General features: G+C 40.0%; 1 protein-coding gene across 1 annotated transcript; it reads left to right on the top strand.

The window, feature by feature from the left end:
- The first annotated feature begins 1,560 nt into the window (after window positions 1–1,560).
- Window positions 1,561–12,721, top strand: LOC109881133 (mediator of RNA polymerase II transcription subunit 10). Its single transcript, XM_020473291.2, has 4 exons — window positions 1,561–2,026; window positions 3,097–3,180; window positions 11,395–11,497; window positions 11,980–12,721. Exons 1-4 carry the CDS (start codon window positions 1,905–1,907, stop codon window positions 12,073–12,075), a joined length of 405 nt encoding a protein of 134 aa, XP_020328880.1. The 5' UTR covers window positions 1,561–1,904; the 3' UTR covers window positions 12,076–12,721.
- The last annotated feature ends 7,481 nt before the right edge of the window (window positions 12,722–20,202 follow it).

Genomic DNA, 20,202 nt, shown 5'->3' with positions numbered 1-20,202 from the left:
ACCCAGACAGCTGACGACAATGAGGAGTATTTCTGTCAAATAAATCCCTTTTGTGGGAAAAAAAACGTATTCCGATTGTTTGGGCCTGGCTCCCCAGTGGGTAGGCCTTGGTTCCCAAGTGGGTGGACCTATGCCCAGTCAGGTGAAATCCATAGATTAGGGCCGAATTTCCTTATGAACTGTAACTTAGTAAAATTGTTGAAATTGTTGCATGTTGTGTTTATATTTTTGCTCAGTATATAATAGCCATTCATGTAAAAAGTTATTATTATTTTATGAAATTAGATTTTTAGTGCTGTTCCACTTCCCCTGAATTGTGCTTGAATAGTGGGACCTTTTCAGCTACAAAACAAACCTTTAATACATGTAAATGTATTTCCCTTCATTAGATATTCTATAAATACACTGAAATATGTTGTTTTAGTTGTTCATAACATCTCTGAATCGATTTTAGATGCTATATAGTAAATAAACATCATATGATGACGGTTGAAGGAATCAGGGGGATATAATAAGGGTAGGAAAAGAAAGAAAGGAAGCAAGCACCTGACATGTAAGAAATGGAGGATAGAAAAGAGTCTACATTTATGAACGGGGAGAGAATTTGGGGGATAGTAGAGGTGTTTCGGGATCAAGTAAAAGCTGTACAGACTCCCTTAGTTAGATTTTCACCAAGATCTTGGAATGTCTTTCAAATACATTTTCTAATGGCATGGATAGGTTTGTTTTAAACGGTTGTTGTCACAAAATTGTAAAAACAGAGTGTGTTATCTACAAGCTTCTACAAAGTCTTATTGATGAGTTCATGACAAGTGTGAGGTCAAGTGGAACACTAATGTATTTCCAATGAGAAAAATAGTGTCCCAGTTCATTTACTAAAGTGTCCCACTAACACTGAAAGCCATGCTTTAGCAAACGTATGGGTCTGATTTTCTTTTAGTGGTTGTAGCATCCACTGAATAATACATTTTCAAGTTGTTTGATCATAAACATTTAGATAAGACCTTAATTGAAATTAGCATCACTAGAGTAGGGGTAAACTGATGTTGATTGTCTTCATAGCTATCTACCAAAATGTGTCCCACTCATGCATACTTCCAAAACTGAAATAACTGGTCCTCTAAATTATTTTGTAGCTTATTCATGTTTATGTTCTATCCTAACAGGACAAGAGAGGTGGGGATATATTTAGTGTAGCCTATAGCCTAATGTTAAGGCTATTATATTACAAAGTGGCTTCAAACAGGCTGTCTTAAGTAGCCTACAAAGTATTTTTTACTCTATTTTATATTTTGTATATTTTAATGTTTCACTGCACTGCTTTTATTAATTGAAAACATTGACATAACATTGTCCACCAAACTATACATATATGCAGGCAAATTCACTGCATTACACATGCATGGTGAGGATGATACATTTTAAAATCAATGTTATTTGCAACAATGTTTCGACATTTCAGAACACGATGCTTTGCGGTAATCTTGAGCTGCAGACGGCAGTCTGTCGCTACGGCAACTACACATTCGCCAATGATTGGCTTTCACCCTTCCGGAAAGCAGTATGCCATGGGAGTGTTTGTCACTAGTTACCATAGCCACAAAGTACAAATGGTTGAAAACAAAAATGTGCTTTTTGCTATTAATTTAAGGTTAGACGTGAGGTTATCAGTGTGGGTAATGTTGGGGTTAAGGTTTGTTTTAAAATCAGATTTTAAGAAGATACATTTTAGAAATAGGCGGGGTTTAGCCTTAATGATCCCCTTGTGGCTGTGGTAACTAGTGACGACCCCATGGGGGTCTGGGAAGTGATTAGCATTGTGATGAATTGACAAAAGGCTTTGTCTGGGGTTTTATATTTTCACAAATATATGAGAAATGAACACATAACGTTTTGTTGGCGACATGGCTGAGAAATTTGATAACCTCGAGGAGCATCTCGAGAAGTTCGTTGAAAATATTCGACAGATGGGAATTATCGTTAGCGACTTTCAACCTAGCAGTCAAACAGGACTCAATCAAAAACTGTAAGTGATGCCAGTTAGCTAGCTAGGTGTTTCTAGTATTACTAGCCATCATAGCTAGCCACTTAAATATGTTACTACTAACTCCCCAAGTTATCAATACACGAGTTGTTTACAAACGTAAAATTATGGTTAACCAATGCTAGCTAGCCTCCACATAGTTAAGTTAGTTAGCTACGTTGATAGCTAGTTAGTACAGTCAATGTCATAGACCAGGGATGGGCAACTCCAGTCCTCGGGGGCCGGAGTGGTGTCACACTTTATAAAAAGCGGAAGATCATAATTAGTTTATTTAAATGGAGTCAGGCATGTTACTTGGAACTGGGGAAAAAGTGACACCAGCCCCCCGAGGACTAAAAGTTGCACATCGCGGTCATAGACACACAAAAGGGTATAAAAGACTGCACATATTATTTTCTTTAACGTTTATTTAACTAGACAAGTCAGTTAAGAACAAATTATTATTTACAATGACTGCCTACCAAAAGGCAAAAGGTCTCCTGTAGGGACAGGGACTGGGATTAAAAAACGCATCACAAGAGAGACACCACAACACTACATAAAGAGAGACCTAAGGACAACATAGCGTGATAGCAACACATGACAACAACATAGTAGCAGCAACATATCATGACAGCAGCAGAAAACATGGTACAAACATTATTGGGCACAGACAACAGCACAAAGGGCAAGAAGGTAGAAACAACAATACATAACGCAAAGCAGCCACAACTTTCAGTAAGAGTGTCCATGATTGAGTCTTTGAATGAGGAGCGAAAACTGTCCAGTTTGAGTGTTTGTTGCAGCAGGTTCCAGTCGCTAGCTGCAGTCAACTGAAAAGCGGAGCGACCCAGAGATATGTGTGCTTTGGTGACCTTTAACAGAATGTGGCTGTCAGAACAGGTGGAGGATGAGGCCTGCAGTAGGTATCTCCTTGCATACAGAGATGACCAGTTTACAGACTAGGTTAAACGGTGACAGTCATGTTGAGGTAGTAAGTTAGTTGTATGGTAGTTGTGGTTGATGATTTTGCCTGCTAGTTGTTGAAACGTCTCTACTCCTGTGCATTTCAGAAACTACATGATCACGGGACTGCAGGACATTGAGAAATGTCGCCAGCAGCTACATGAGATTAACGTTCCTCTCGAGGCTTTTGAGTGAGTAGATGTTCCAACTTAAACATACACTTTCCCATGTCTAGATCTGTAGTTTACTTTTGAAAGCCTGGGGAAGTTGGATGGAAACTAGTGACACATTGCCACTAGGGTTGGACGATTTTACCACCGAGCACACAGCAGGGCGACATGCCAATTGGCCTATACCCTTTTCCCCATAGCCTAAATGTTCAATACATATAAGGTAGTTAGAATATTAGCATAAGGCAAGAGGACAATGTAGATTGTACAAAGAGAGGAGAGATCCAAAGCAGTGCAAATTGTCAGACAGTGCCTACTGTGATTTTTCCCCCCCCCTCCAATGTCTGATGATCATGGGCCTTTTACAGCGGACACTCCGTCGTCTGGCTTATTGTTTTAAAATCGTAATTTCCCTTTTTCTCCCCAATCCCCATTCGATTTGAATATGACTTGTTGGCTTAGGCATAACCTACTCTTTCATGATCAACCATCAAATTAATCTATAGGCCTAACAGAGTTCCAACTCAGACAGTTGTTTGAAAATAGCCTAAATAAAAACATAGTATAGTTATGAGAGAGAGAGATAGACTAATCGAATAGGAAGTATAAACACACATGGTACGTTTCTGCGTTACTTGACCAAAGTGTTGGCAAAGTAAATTGTGCCGTCAGAAAATCCCTCCTTGCAAATCAAACAGCCAATAATATATGCCAACACACAGGCTACTGTCAATAAGTTGCAGTAAATGTTACTTTGACAAGTTAAAATGATAAACTAATATTTGTAATATTGTCAGTGTTTATTATAGTAATATTGTCCGTGTTTATTAATGTCCCGCACAACAGGCAATCGGTCATATGCTCCCGCAGCAGCACTTTCAAAAAGCGCAACCAGAATATGAATTAATGATGAGTCGGTGTCTGAGTTGTCTCAAACATTATTTTCAATAACTTATGAATTGTGCATTCATGTAAAAGATAAACAAATGATTATTTAGCACAAAATCAACATTTATTAGTCACATACATGTTTAGCAGATGTTATTGCGGGTTTAGCGAAGTGTTTGTGTCTTTAGCTCCAACAGTGCAGTAATATCTAACAATTTCACAACAATACACACATCTAAGTAAAGGAATGGAATTAAGAATCTATAAATATGTGGGCGAGCAGTGTCAGAGCGGCATAAACTAAGATACATTAGAATAGAATACAGTATGAGATGAGTAATGTAAAATATGTAAACATTATTAAAGTGACTAGTGTTCTATTTATTAAAGTGGCCAGTGATTTCAAGTCTATGTATATAGGCAGCAGCCTCTAATGTGTTACTGATGGCTATTTAACAGTCTGATGGCCTTGAGATAGAAGCAGTTTTTCAGTCTTCCGGTCCCAGTTTTGATGCACCTGTACTGACCCCCGCCTTCTGGATGATAGTGGGGTGAACGGGCAGTTGCTCGGGGGTTTAATGTCCTTGATGATTTTCCCTTCCTGTACACATCTGTTGCTTTATATGTCATGGAGGGTGGGTTGTTTGCCCCCAGGGATGCGTTGGGCAGACCTCCCCACCCTCTGGAGAAGCCCTGCGGTTGTGAGCGGTGCAGTTGCTGTACCAGGCGGTGATACAGCCCGGCAGGATGCTCTCAATTATGCATCTGTAAAAGTTTTTAAGGGGTTTTAGGTGCCAAGACAAATTTCTTCAGCCTCCTGAGGTTGAATAGGCGCTGTTGCACCTTCTCACCACACTGTCTGTGTGGATGGACCATTTCAGTTTGCCAGTGATGTGTACGCAGAGGAACTTGGAGCTTTCCACCTTCTCCACTGCGGTCCCATCAATTTGGATTAGGGGGGTGCTCCCTCAGCTGTTTCCTGAAGTCTACAATCATCTCAATTTTTTTGTTGATGTTGAGTGAGAGGTTATTTCCCTGGCAACACACTCTCAGAGCCCTCACCTCTTCCCTGTAGGCTGTTTCGTCATTGTTGGTAATCAACTACCTACTACTGTTGTGTCATCTGAAAACTTGATGATCGAGTTAGAGGCGTGCGTTGCCACACAGTCATGGGTGAACAGGGAATACAGAAGGGGCTGAGCACGCACCCTTGTGGGGCCCCAGTGTTGAGGATCAGCGAAGTGGAGGTGTTGTTTCCTACCCTCACCACCTGGGGGTGAATTGCCAGGTCCAGGACCCAGGGCCTTGAGTTTAATGATGATATTGGAGGGTACTATGGTGTTGAATGCAGAGCTGTAGTCAATGAGCAGCATTCTTACATTGGTATTCCTCTTGTCCAGATGGGATAGGGCAGTGCGATGGCGATTGCATCGTGTTAAATGTCTTACTCACGTCGGTCACGGAGAAGGAGAGCCCACAGTCCTTGGTAGCTGGCTGCGTCGGTGGCATTGTGTTATCCTCAAAGCGGGCGAAAAAGGTGTTTAGCTTGTCCGGAAGCAAGACGTCAGTGTCCGCAACATGGCTGGTTTTCTTTTTGTAGTCCGTGATTGTCTGTAGACCCTGCCACATAAGTCTTGTGTTTGAGCTGTTGAATTGCGACTCCACTTTGTCCCTATACTGACGTTTTGCCTGTAACATTCTTTCTAGCACTTGAATGAACATTGGCGTAGGCTAAAAATGAATGTCTATCTTTAGGCTATGCTTTTTCCCTATCAAACTGTACAAATCCTAAATATAGACCTTTTTTCCTCCATCTACACACAATACCCCATAATGACAGTGAGAACATGTTTTTAGATTATTTTTAAAAAATGTATTGAAAATAAAATATCTCATTTACATAAGTATTCACACCCCTGTGTCAATACATGTTAGAATCAACTTTAGCAGCAATTACAGTTGAGTCTTTCTGGGTAAGTCTCTAAGAGCTTTGCACACCTGCATTGTGCGATATTTGCACATTATTCATTAAACAATTTTTCAAGCTCTGTCAAGTTGATCGTTGTTAGACAGCCATTTTCACGTCTTGCCTTATAGTTTCAAGCCTATTTTAAGTCAAAACTGTAACTAGGCCACTCAGGAACATTCAATGTCGTCTTGGTAAGCAACTCCAGTGTAGATTTGGCCTTGTGTTTTAGGTTATTGTCCTGCTGAAAGATGAATTTCTCACAGTGTGTTGGAAAATGGACTGAACCAGGTTTTCCTCTAGGGTTTTCCCTTTACTTAGATCTATTCAGTTTCTTTTTATTTTAAACTCCCTAGTTCTTGCCAATGACAAGCATATCCATAACATGATGTAGCCGACGATCATGCTTGAAAATATAACATGTGATACTCGGTGATGAGTTGGATTTGCCCCCAAACATAACGCTTTGTATTCAGGACATAAAGTTAAATTCTTTGCCACATTTTTTGCAGTTTTACTTTAGTGCCTTATTGCAAACGGGATGCATGTTTTGAATAATTGTATTATGTACAAGCTTCCTTGTCATTCTTAGTATTGTGGACTAACTACAGTTTCCTCAGTTTTCTCCTATCACACCCATAATACTTTAACTTTTTTAAAGTCACCATTGGCCTCACGGTGAAATCCTTAAGCGGTTTCCTTCCTCTCTGGCAACTGTCGTATCTTTGGCTATGCCGGATTAAGTGATAGGACAAGCTATTCTATAAAATAATTTCTCTGTAATCTACTAATAGGTGCCCTTTGCGAGTAATTGGAAAACCTCCCTGGTCTTTGTGGTTGGATCAGTGTTTGAAATTCAGTGCTCAATTGAGATGCCTTACACAATTGTAAGTGTGGGGTACAGAGATGAGGAAGTCATTAAAAAATAACTGTTAAACACTATTATTGCACACAGAGTGAGTCCATGCAATTTATTATGTGGCTTGTTAAGCAAATGTTTACTCCTGAACTCATTAGGCTTGCCATAACAAAGGGGTTGAATACTTGACTCAATACATTTCAGCTTTTGATTTGTTATTAGTTTGTAAACGTTTCCAAGAACACAATTCCACTTTGACATTATGGGGTATTTTGTGTAGGCCAGTGACACAAAATCTCAATTGTAATCCATTTTGAATGTGGAAAAAGTCAAGGGGTATGAATACTTTCTGAAAGCTGTTAAATAGCCTAAACAAAATAAGTATGAAAATAACCTACATTTGTAAAAACAAAAGTCTTTCAAGGTTTGACAGAATATTTTAGCGTATCCTGCATTGCCTTCGTTAATTATTCAGACCTCTTGAATTTTGTTACATTACAGCCTCATTCTAAAATTGATTAAATCAGTTTATTCCCTCATACATCTACACACAATACCCCATAATGACGAAGCAAAAAAAGTTTTTTAGATTTGTTTTGCTATATAATATATAGGTATATTAGCTATATCTCAAATGCAATTACATTTACCCAGGTATTCAGACTAGAGGTTGACCGATTAATCGGAACAGTATTTTTGGGTGCCGATTTGCAGACTTAAAAATATATATATATATATTATTATTATTTTTACACCTTTATTTAATCTTTATTGAACTAGGCAAGTCAGTTAAGAACATAGGGACCGAGGGACAGTGGGTTAACTGCCTTGTTCAGGGGCAGAACGACAGATTTTCACCTTGTCAGCTCGGCGGATTCAATCTTGCAACCTTAACTAGTCCAACGCAATAACGACCTGCCTCTTTCTCGTTGCACTCCACAAGGAGGCTGCCTGTTATGCGAATGCATTAAGCCAAGGTAAGTTGCTAGCTAGCATTAAACTTATCTTGTAAAAAAACAATTAATCATAATCACTAGTTAACTACACATGGTTGATGATATTACTAGATATTATGTAGCGTGTCATAAATTGTATATAATCTGACTGAGCATACAAGTATCTGACCGTGCGGTGGTAGGTAGAAGCAGGCACGTAAACATTCATTCAAACAGCACTTTCGTGCGTTTTGCCAGCAGCTCTTCGTTGTGCGTCAAGCATTGCGCTGTTTATGACTTCAAGCCTATCAACTCCCGAGATTAGGCTCGTGTAACCGAAGTGAAATGGCTAGCTAGTTAGAGCGCGCTAATTGTCCATGTGTTCCTGGTTTGAGCCCAGGGAGGAGCGAGGAGAGGGACGGAAGCTATACTGTTACACTGGCAATACGAAAGTGCATATAAGAACATCCAATAGTCAAAGGTTAATGAAATACAAATGGTATAGAGGGAAATAGTCCTATAATTCCTATAATAACTACTACCTAAAACTTCTTACCTGGGAATATTGAAGACTCATGTTAAAAGGAACCACTAGCTTTCATATGTTCTCATGTTCTGAGCAAGGAACTGAAACGTTAGCTTTCTTACATGGCACATATTTTACATGGAACATATTGCACTTTTACTTTCTTCTCCAACACTGTTTTGCATTATTTAAACCAAATTGAACATGTTTCATTATTTATTTGAGACTAAATATCTGTTATTTTTGGCCCAACTGCGCCCAGAAAGCTGCTCCTTTAACTCTGTTTCCGAACGAACTAGACGACCAGTTCTTTTAGGCTTTAGCCGTACCCTTATCCTACTCCTCCCCTGTTCCTCTGGTGATGTAGAGGTGAACCCAGGCCCTGCAGCCCTCAACAACACTCCCATTCCCCAGGCACTCTCATTTGTTGACTTCTGTAACCGTAAAAGCATTGGTTTCATGCATGTTAACATTAGAAGCCTCTTCCCTAAGTTTGTTTTATTCACCACTTTAGCACACTCCGCCAACCTAGATGTCCTAGCCGTGTTTGAATCCTGGCTTAGGAAGGCCTTCAAAAATCTAAAAAGGTTCAATTCCATTTAAAAACGTTTAAATTCCTTGCTCAGAACATGAGAACCTATGAAAGCTGGTGGTTCCTTTTAACATGACTTCAATATTCCCAGTTAAGAAGTTTTAGGTTGTAGTTATTATAGGAATTTATAGGACTATTTCTCTCTAAACCATTTGTATTTCATGTAACTTTGTCTATTGGATGTTCTTATAGGCACTATAGTATTTGCCAGCCTAATCTCGGGAGTTGATAGGCTTGAAGTCATAAACAGAGCTGTGCTTCAAGGACTGTGAAGAGCTGCTGGCAAATGCAGGAAAGTGCTGTTTGAATGAATGCTTATGTAGCACTGTGATTGTGTTCCCCTAGATTATGCACCAAGTTGCACACGGACCAATTCAAATAGGCCAGGTCAAGAGGGGATGATAATAATTTGATAATAATAATAATAATTCAGAGTATTTTTTTTTTTAATTTTAACAGCTGCTAATGTTATTTTTTGGTGTACAAACACTTTTTCATATCAATATTGTACATACACGTGATTGTAAAGTTTTGTATATTTTGGTTTGGCCCATCGTGGGTTATCTGTATTTCCGTACCCCCTTATTGTTCTTTTTTGCCTGACCTTTGGCTAGCAAGGTATGTTGTCCTTGGCTCTGAAATTGTTCAATATAAAACCGTGGTAATGTTACACAATGTGCTGTTATGCAACCATAAGTTTGTTACAATGTGGACAATATAAAGATTTGTGGTAACAAGTTTCACAAAGCTCGATAACTAGGGTACCTATTGTAACTTGTGAGTACTTGGGACAGTGTTTGAGTGAGTGTCCATGTGCTTGCGCAGGTGCCTGAGAGCTGTGACTGCGCCAAGGGGTAAAATATTCTGTGTTGTTTCTTTCTCGTGTAGGTATGTCTTTTATTTTGTCCGAATTATGTTCTATATCATTTTACTTGTATTGTATGGTGCGCTGTTGTGCACTGAATGTGTGCACGCAGCACCTATTATTTATTTTTGCTGCTCTCTTTTGCCTGACCTTTGGCTAGCAAGGTGCCTGAGAGCTAGGACCGCGCCAAGGGCAAATAAAAATAATTCAACCAGCAGACCTCCAGTTGCGGCAGCGTCCTAATTAAAAGTACACAACGCAGAACGAACCACGCTACACTTACGAACCTGCTGCTGCCTACCACCGCTCCGTCAGACTTCTCTATCAAATATCAAATCATAGACTTAATTCTAATATAATGAACCCTTAGAAATACGAGCCTTAGGTCATTCATATGGTAAAATCTGGAAACTATAATTTCGAAAACAGAACCTTTATTCTTTCAGTCAAATACAGAAACGTTCCGTATTTTATCGAACGGGTGGCAACCCTAAGTCTAAATATTGCTCTGACATTGCACAACCTTCAATGTCATAAGTATGTACAATTCTGGCTAATTAATTACGGCCTTTGTTAGGAAGAAATGGTTCACACAGTTCGCATTGAGCCAGTCGGCCCAAAATGCTGCATATACCCTGACTCTGCTTACCATGAACGCAAGCAAAGTGACATAAATTCCCTAGTTAATATTGCCTGCTAACATTACTTTTTTAAAACTAATTATGCAGGTTTAAAAAAAAATATTATGCAGGTTTTAAAAAAGGCAGTTGGTTATATAACTTGTGACATTGATGCTACGAATGTGCTTTTTTCGCAAATGCGCTTTTGTTAAATCACCCGTTTGGCTATGTATTCTGTGATTCGATGATAAATTCACAGGCACCACATTGATTATATGCAACGCAGGACAAGCTAGTTAAACTATTAACTATATCATCAACCATGTGCAGTTAACTAGAGAAAATGTTAAGATTGATAGTTTTTTATAAGATAAGTTTAATGCTAGCTAGCAACTTACCTTGGCTCCTTGCTGCACTCGCGTAACAGGTGATCAGCCTGCAACGCAGTCTCCTCGTGGATTGCAATATAATTGGCCATAATCGGCATCCAAAAATACAGATTATGAGAACTTGAAATTGGACCCAATTAATTGGCCTTGCCGATTTAATCGGTAGACCTCTAGTGTGAGGGGTGGAACAACAGGGCTAGCTAAGGCATATTGAGCAGGGCTGGAGGCTCTACAGTGAAATAAGACAAAAATTACTAACCAAAACAGCAATAGACCAGGCTTATTGACATTAGGGAAAGGCATGCATTTTGACTATCCGGATAGCCCAAAAAATATATTATTTTAATAGTGAAGTCCATTTCAAATGCCCATCCCTAGCTCTCATTCAAATGCAAAATCCAATAGTTAAGTTCTCCAGACTTCTAATAGTCAAGTCAACAAGATTAGTTTTCGGAGGATGGCCATGCTAGACTATGGTGAGCATAATGGAAGGACAGTCACCCGTGTACCAGCACTTTCTCTCCCTCAGATCTCCACTTGGTCACAGACCCTCAGCCTAACTCAACTGATGTAATGTTTTGTCTTGTGTTGTCAGATACATAGACCAGGGGCGTAACCCCCAGCTGTACACTAAGGAGTGTCTGGAAAGGGCCCTGGCCAAGAACGAGCAGGTCAAAGGAAAGATTGACACCATGACGGTAAGTGGCAGTAGATTCAAGCCTAATAACGGCCTAGAAATTGAAGATCAGTACTTTGAGGAAATTACTTGATGACAAATAGTCTTGGTTACACTTTTAGTCAAAGCCTTCTGGTACAATGCATTAGGGTATGATTGTCTGGTAGCCTAGTGGTTAGAGTGTTTGGCCAGTAACCAAGAGGTTGCTGGAATTAATAGCTGACAAGGTAAAAATCTGTTGTTCTGCCCCTGAACATGGCAGTTAACCACTGTTCCCCGGTAGGCCGTCATTGTAAATAACAATTTGTTCTTAACTGACTTGTCTAGTTAAATAAACTAACAAATATTTTTTAAATAATGCATTCTAAGATGTGTCCTAACCATATACAGTATAAGCCCATTATACTGTCTTATTACCATCAGAACCATAAAGATCCTGACTAAATAACAGTAAATAATCTACAGCTTCATTCTCTGACCCCTCTGTTCTGTCTTTGGTTGCAGAAATTCAAGAGCCTGCTGATCTCTGAGCTGGGGAAGGTGTTTCCAGAGGAGATGACCAAGTACAAGGCTATCCACGGAGATGACCCCCCCTCATAGTGACCCTTGACCTTTAATCCCCCTGTCCCTTAACCCCCTGCTTAAAGCCACAGTGGGGTCTCACCCAGCAGGATCAATGAGTCAACCTGATGACATGTATTAATATTCAGGGAACATTCATGTAAAAAGTGTCTTGTTGACTTTGAGAAATAGATTGAGAGGGTGGTAGAGGTAGTTGGAGGAGCAATTCTTTGTTTCTGATGTTGGAAGAGTAATGTGGCAAGGATGCTTTATGGATGGGTTCAAAAAAATCATAAAAGGAGCTAGAGCTGAGGATTTGATAGGAAGAACTGTCAGCCAGGAACATATGGCCTTTTTCGAGTTTCTTTTAGTTGTGTTGGAAATATAACATTTTCTCAATCTGATATCTGACAAACTGTTTCCTCATGCTGTGTTGAGATCCCACCTACAAGATGTACATAATGTTTATACTCATACAGAACCTTTTTTTGTAAAGACTTAAACATCATTGTACAACACTGCAGATCTGGACTGTGACTCTGTTTTGTATCAAGCTCCGGTATCAAAAGGGTGTCTTATTCATGGGCAAGAAACTAGCCCAGAGGTTTGCAACCCTCCAATTTGTTTTGATTTTATCTGGTTTGTTTTTGTTTGTTTTGCAAATAAATGGGCTTGTGATTTGAAAGATTAGTCTGGTATTTACTGCTATGCTAGCGCCTTGTAGATCACAATTCACGAACAGAGACTTACAATTCAAGTTCAATGTAGAAGAAGTAAAGGCCTCAATGTCACATTATATTCTTTCATCCAAGGGTCAAATCACCAAGGACATTACATTTGTAAGAGGTTGTGTTCAGTGGGCATTAAAGAAGGAAAAGGGATCTTTTTTTCTTTTTAACCAACAGAATTTGTCAAATGGAAATGCTTTTCAATTTCTCTTTTCCATTTGGAAACATTCTCTCCCTACAGTATGTGGCCAGATCAGACCATCACCATGGTGAAGGGAGCACGCGAGCGCATACTTTCTGTGGTGTGGGGTTGTTCTGAGACAAATGCTCCAGAAGCGTGGAGCCGTCATCCGGGTAGGTCGTGGCCCAGCATGCTGCCTCCTGCTGGGGAAGAGAGACAGGGACACTCCCCCTGAGCCTGAAGACCAACTCCCTGGGGTGGGGGGGGACAGGATGTTCCCTATTATTATGTCCAGTGAAGCAGGGTTTTTTATTAATCTTGAAGACTGGGAGCCTGGTCACCGGATTAGAAATAAGTAGACAACGGGATAGAATGGAGACTAATGTTGACTACAAGACCTTAAGACAAAACACTGCAAACAATAGGAAAGATTGAACATGCATGCTGTAGCTTCAAGATGTTTGCATACGATTAAACAAAGCAAAGCATACGTTATTTTGAAATACTTTGCACCAAAAAAGGACGTAATATGTTTGACCTTAAACACCTTACCCCAGTTGGACACTGAGCAAAAATATAAATGCAACATGCAACAATGTCAGATTTTACTGAGTTACAGTAAATATAAGGAAATCAGTCAATTGAAATACTTTCATTGGGCCCTAATATATGGATAACACATGACTGAGAATACAGATATGCATCTTTTGCTCACAGATACAGTACCTTGAAAAAAATGGTAGGGGCGTGGATCAGAAAACCAGTCAGTGTCTGGTGTGACCACCATTTGCCTCATGTAACATGACACATCTCCTTCACACAAAGAGTTGTTGTCCCACTCCTCTTCAATGGCTGTGCAAAGTTGCTGATTATTGGCAGGAACTGGAACACGCTATCTCACATGTCGATCCAGAGCATCCCAAACATGCTCAATGGCTGACATGTCTGGTGAGTATGCAGGCCACGGAAAAAACTGATGTTTTCAGCTTCTAGGAATTTTGCACTGCCAACAATTGTGTGCCTTGCGACATGGGGCTGTACATTATCATGCTGAAACATGAGGTGATGGCGGGGGATGAATTGCACAACAATGGGCCTCAGGATCTTGCCACGGTATCTTTGTGCATTCAAATTGCCTTCAATAAAATGGAATTGTGTTTATCTGTAGCTTATGCCCACCCATACCATAACCCCATTGCCACCATCAGCAAACCACTTGCCCTCACAATGCTTTACACATGTTCTGTGGTTGTGAGGTTGGTTGGAGACACTGCCAAATTCTCTTAAAATGAAGTGGCTTATGGTAGAGAAATTAGCATTGCATTCTCTGGCAACAGCTCTGTCGGACATTCCTACAGTCAGAATGCCAATTGCATGCTCCCTCAACTTGAGACATCTGTGGCATTGTTGTGTAACAGAACTACACATTTTAGAGTTGCCTTTTATTGTCCCCCTCATGCTATTTAATCAACTTTTTTATAGGCCACACCTGTTAGGCGGATGGATTATCTTGGCAAAAGAGAAATGCTCACTAACAGGGATATAAACACATTTGTGGACAAAATTTGAGATGCTTTTTGTGTGTATGGAAAGTGACTGGGATCTTGTATTTCAGCTCATGACCTACACACGGGCCCAACACTTTAGATGTTGCATTTTTATTTTTGTTCAGTGTAGATGCCTGGTTGCTTAGTAATTGGCACGTTAGTGACAGAGACCTCAGTGCTCTTCAGCGACGCACAGACATGACAATGCAATCTGTCCTTAGGGGAACAGGTGGTGTCATATGTGCGGGGGCATCTTTGTTTCATTATCTTCCTCTTCCTCTTATCTTTCTCCTTATCTTCCTCGCTTTGTCCTATACTTGTTATATGCCGTCAGCATTTTGCGCTCCTCGTCTCTTCAGGTGTTTTTTTAATCACCTGCAATGACACATCATAGGTCAAGCGTAAACCTTTCAGTCCCCAGCAGCACAGGGCAAGGCAGAGCGGAGGGATTTTAATCTAAATGTCCTTTGTATGTTTTTCTTCAGTTTATTCCTGTTCACTTTTTTATTCCATTTGAGTACATAGTTGAAAATTGCCGTATAAAATCAAGTCAAATGTTATTTGTCACATGCGCCGAATTCAACAGGTGTCGACCTTACAGTGAAATGCTTACTTACAAGCCCTTATTAACCAACAATGCAGTTTGAAAAATAAAAAATAAAAAGATATTACAAAGATATTACAAATAACTACAAAGAATAAGAAATCAAAGTATAATAATTAAAGAGCAGCAGTAAAATAACAATATTGAGACTATATACAGTGCCTTGCCAAAGTATTCGGCCCCCTTGAACTTTGCGACCTTTTGCCACATTTCAGGCTTCAAACATAAAGATATAAAACTGTATTTTTTTGTGAAGAATCAACAAGTGGGACACAATCATGAAGTGGAACGACATTTATTGGATATTTCAAACTTTTTTAACAAATCAAAAACTGAAAAATTGGGCGTGCAAAATTATTCAGCCCCTTTACTTTCAGTGCAGCAAACTCTCTCCAGAAGTTCAGTGAGGATCTCTGAATGATCCAATGTTGACCTAAATGACTAATGATGATAAATACAATCCACCTGTGTGTAATCAAGTCTCCGTATAAATGCACCTGCACTGTGATAGTCTCAGAGGTCCGTTAAAAGCGCAGAGAGCATCATGAAGAACAAGGAACACACCAGGCATGTTTGAAGCCTGAAATGTGGCAAAAGGTCGCAAAGTTCAAGGGGGCCAAATACTTTCGCAAGGCACTGTACAAGGGGTACCAGTACAGAGTCAGTGTGCGGGGGCACCGGTTAGTCGAGGTAATATGTACATGTAGGTAGAGTTATTAAAGTGACTATGCATAGATGATAACAGAGTAGCAGCAGTGTAAACGGGGGGGGCTTTTAGGGCCTTCCGCTGACACCGCCTGGTATAGAGGTCCTGGATGGCAGGAAGCTTGGCCCCGGTGATGTACTGGGTGGGTGGTGCTGGCTTTGTGCGTGTGTGAATTACTTGTTTGAGGTAACAGTTTTTCTTCCTCTGTTTCACTCCTCGTGGGCACGCAGGCTAGTCGCCCCCGAATCACACATTCTCGACCGTTACCTAGGTTACCTACCTCCTCTTTTATGATGGCCACATTCCTTTTTCTTTTTCTCTCTGTCTTCAGCATTCCCCTAGGAGTGAGACAGAAAGAGAGCGGGAATGTGAGGTTTTTTGATTGAAATAGTCTTTCTGCTAGAGGTGGATCCCCTTGCTCTTTGTTATTTGCAGTTCCTGGCCTTGAGTAGCTTTTATAACACTGAATGCTATCTAGTTCAATGAGAGTACTGGAAATAATAATGGTTGTTCCTAACAGTTCCATTTATTAGATGAAGTATAAACTGTATTCCTATTGTAAACTATAGATGGCAAATGTAGGAAGTAGTGTTAAGTAATTAAAGCAACATAATTCAAAATCTTCTCTCCTCTTTCTGTTTTTGTTACAGCCTGAATTCAAAATGGGTTGAATAGTTTTTTGTTCTCACCCATGTACACATAATACCACATAATGAAAGTAAAAATATGTTTTTAGAAAATCTTGCTAATGAAATACAAACATTTACATAAGTATTACATAAGTACCCCCCTGAGTCAATATTTAGTAGAAGCACCTTTGGCAGCGATTACAGCTGTGCAGAGTATGTGAGTGGAGTTGAGCTGTAGGAAATCCAGCTCATTACTCATGGAGCTGTGTATCTGGTGCTCCAAGTCCTTTCCAACCGCTCTGCACTCACGGGAAAAACTGCTGCTCCAAATTCGCTCTAATCACAATTGAACCAACACCCATCTATTGTTGTGACTACCTGGACCTACTATTTGGTTTTGAAGTATTGAAACCAAACCATGTGATTTGAATGACAAGTATTTGAACCGCTCACAATTTCAAATAGGCTACATGTCATATTAAACAGCATCTAAACACTCTAAGTAGGTCAGGAGCCAGACAGGGAGCCTAAGAAGGAACGGAAATGAATTATTTAGGCTATATTATTTCAATTATTTCAAGGCTAAATTCTACAAAGAAATACATTGTGAAGCATTTGCTAGTGTGGCACACTAGGATGGTAGGGAGTCAGGGACATTAAGCGCCCAGCATTGAAACAACATTTCATTGTATTAAATCATTATATTCTATCAACTGCACATATAGGATGTGACTTACTTAGAATTAAATACAAATTAAATGAAAAATGCCTTAGACTCAGTCTACAGTAGCTTTGAATTCATTTTCAGAAACATCAGTTTGGCCAAAGTCTGTGGCTTCAGGCATATGGTGCCTGGAGAGGCAAGCAGCGAAGAATATCCTCTCTGCGCTTGCAGAGGCTGGATGCTAAACACCCTTTTGGCTGCTCTTGCCAGGCTGGGATGCAGAGTTTTTATTTACATATATATGCATATATATGTGTGTGTGTGTGTGTACAGTACCAGTCAGAAGTTTGGACACATTCAAGGGTTTCTGTTTATTTTTATTATTTTCTACATTGTAGAATAATAGTGAAGACATCAACATAATGGACATATGGAATCACCTTTATTTAACTAGGCAAGTCAGTTAAGAACAAATTCTTATTTCCAATGACGGGAACAGTGGGTTAACTGCCTGTTCAGGGGCAGAACGACAGATTTGGACCTTGTCAGCTCAGGGATTTGAACTTGCAACCTTTTGGTTACTAGTCCAACTCTCTAACCACTAGGCTACCCTGCCACCCTATTGACAGCTTTGCACATTCTTGGCATTCTCTCAACCAGCTTCACATGGAATACTTTCCAACAGTCTTGAAGGAATTCCCACATATGCTGAGCACTTGTTGGCTGCTTTTCTTTCACTCTGCGGTCCAACTCATCCTAAACCATCTCAATTGTGTTGAGGTCGGGTGATCTGATGCAGCACTCTATCATTCTACTTCTTGGTCAAATAGCCCTTACACAGCCTGGAGGTGTGTTGGGTCATTGCCCTGTTGAAAAACAAATGATAGTCCAACTAAGCGCAAACCAGATAGTATGGTGTACGCTGCAGAATGCTGTGGTAGCCATGCTGGTTAAGTGTGCCTTGAATTCTAAATAAATCATACACAGTGTCACCAGCAAAGCACCCCCACACCATGACATCTCCTCCATGCTTCACGGTGGGAACCACACATGCAGTGATCATCCGTTCAACTACTCTGTGTCTCACAAAGACATGGTGGTTGTAACCAACAATCTCAAATTTGGACTCATCAGACCAAAGGACAGATTTCCACCGGTCTAATGTCCATTGCTCATGTTTCTTGGTCCATGCAAGTCTCTTCTTCTTATTGGTGTCCTTTAGTAGTTGTTTCTTTGCAGCAATTGGACCATGATGGCCTGATTTACACAGTCTCCTCTGAACAGTTTGACATGTGTCTGTTACTTGAACTCGGTGAAGCATTTATTTGGGCTGCAATTTCTGGTTACTCTAATGAACTTATCCTCTTCAGCAGAAGAGTCTTCCTTTCTTGTGTCGCTCCTCATGAGAGCCAGTTTCATCATAGTGCTTGATGGTTTTGTGACAGCACTTGCCATTTTCCGGATTGACTGACCTTCATGTCTTAAAATACTGATGGACTGTAAATTTATCTTTTCTTATTTGAGCTGTTCTTGCCATAATATGGAATTGGTCTTTTACCAAATAGGGCTATCTTCTGTATATCACTCCAACCTGGACACAACTGATTGGCTCAAACGAATTCCGAAGGAAAGAAATTCCACAAATGAACATTTAAGAAGGCACACCTGTTAAGTGAAATGCATTCCAGCTGGTTGAGAGAGTGCCAATATTTTTCTTTTTTCTTTTTAGGGGGTAGATCAGCTTTAATAGTGCAGATAGATTGTAGCTTCCATCAAGGTAATTGTTTGCATCACTTCCAATCGCCCATATATTTTGGGGCATATATATACACAATATACATACACACATACATGCATATTTATACATATTTTGTATATATTTTTTCCTTTATTACCCTCCAACCCTACCACCCCTCCCCAATTGGAGCAAACTAGTGAACAACAACACTTAGGCCTGCATTTCCAGCTTATACATACTATATACATTTTATGGACACAGTCTATTTTACAATAGTTTTATTTAGCTTGTTTTCACTCCTGTCCTTCCTCTACCCTCAACCTCTCCCATCTATATCGGATGTCCATCTGGTTTGATTTCTATTTGCCATATCTTTCAAACTGTGCGCTTTCACAAAAGTTCTTAACCTCTATACGTTTTACTCTATATACGTTTTACGGACACAGTATGTTTTACATTAGTTATCTTGTTGTTATTAGTACAGTGCCTTGCGAAAGTATTCGGCCCCCTTGAACTTTGCGACCTTTTGCCACATTTCAGGCTTCAAACATAAAGATATAAAAGTGTATTTTTTTGTGAAGAATCAACAACAAGTGGGACACAATCATGAAGTGGAACGACATTTATTGGATATTTCAAAAAAAATTAACAAATCAAAAACTGAAAAATTGGGCGTGCAAAATTATTCAGCCCCTTTACTTTCAGTGCAGCAAACTCTCTCCAGAAGTTCAGTGAGGATCTCTGAATGATCCAATGTTGACGTAAAAGACTAATGATGATAAATACAATCCACCTGTGTGTAATCAAGTCTCCGTATAAATGCACCTGCACTGTGATAGTCTCAGAGGTCCGTTAAAAGCGCAGAGAGCATCATGAAGAGCAAGGAACACACCAGGCAGGTCCGAGATACTGTTGTGAAGAAGTTTAAAGCCGGATTTGGATACAAAAGATTTCCCAAGCTTTAAACATCCCAAGGAGCACTGTGCAAGCGATAATATTGAAATGGAAGGAGTATCAGACCACTGCAAATCTACCAAGACCTGGCCGTCCCTCTAAACTTTCAGCTCATACAAGGAGAAGACTGATCAGAGATGCAGCCAAGAGGCCCATGATCACTCTGGATGAACTGCAGAGATCTACAGCTGAGGTGGGAGACTGTCCATAGGACAACAATCAGTCGTATATTGCACAAATCTGGCCTTTATGGAAGAGTGGCAACAAGAAAGCCATTTCTTAAAGATATCCATAAAAAGTGTTGTTTAAAGTTTGCCACAAGCCACCTGGGAGACATACCAAACATGTGGAAGAAGGTGCTCTGGTCAGATGAAACCAAAATGGAACTTTTTGGCAACAATGCAAAACGTTATGT

This window comes from Oncorhynchus kisutch, linkage group LG14 (genome assembly GCF_002021735.2).
Source record: "Oncorhynchus kisutch isolate 150728-3 linkage group LG14, Okis_V2, whole genome shotgun sequence".
Lineage (NCBI taxonomy): Eukaryota > Metazoa > Chordata > Actinopteri > Salmoniformes > Salmonidae > Oncorhynchus > Oncorhynchus kisutch.
Note: the sequence above shows the minus strand (reverse complement) of the source record. Positions and strands in the feature narration are given on the sequence as shown.

What these genes read in the sequence shown, in the direction of transcription:
- LOC109881133 (XM_020473291.2), top strand. Translation starts at nt 1,905, where the DNA reads ATGGCTGAGAAATTTGATAACCTCGAGGAGCATCTCGAGAAGTTCGTT. An exon ending in GTTCCTCTCGAGGCTTTTGA is followed by an intron (nt 3,181 to 11,394) that starts GTGAGTAGATGT and finishes TTGTGTTGTCAG; the next exon opens with ATACATAGACCAGGGGCGTA. An exon ending in GAAAGATTGACACCATGACG is followed by an intron (nt 11,498 to 11,979) that starts GTAAGTGGCAGT and finishes CTTTGGTTGCAG; the next exon opens with AAATTCAAGAGCCTGCTGAT.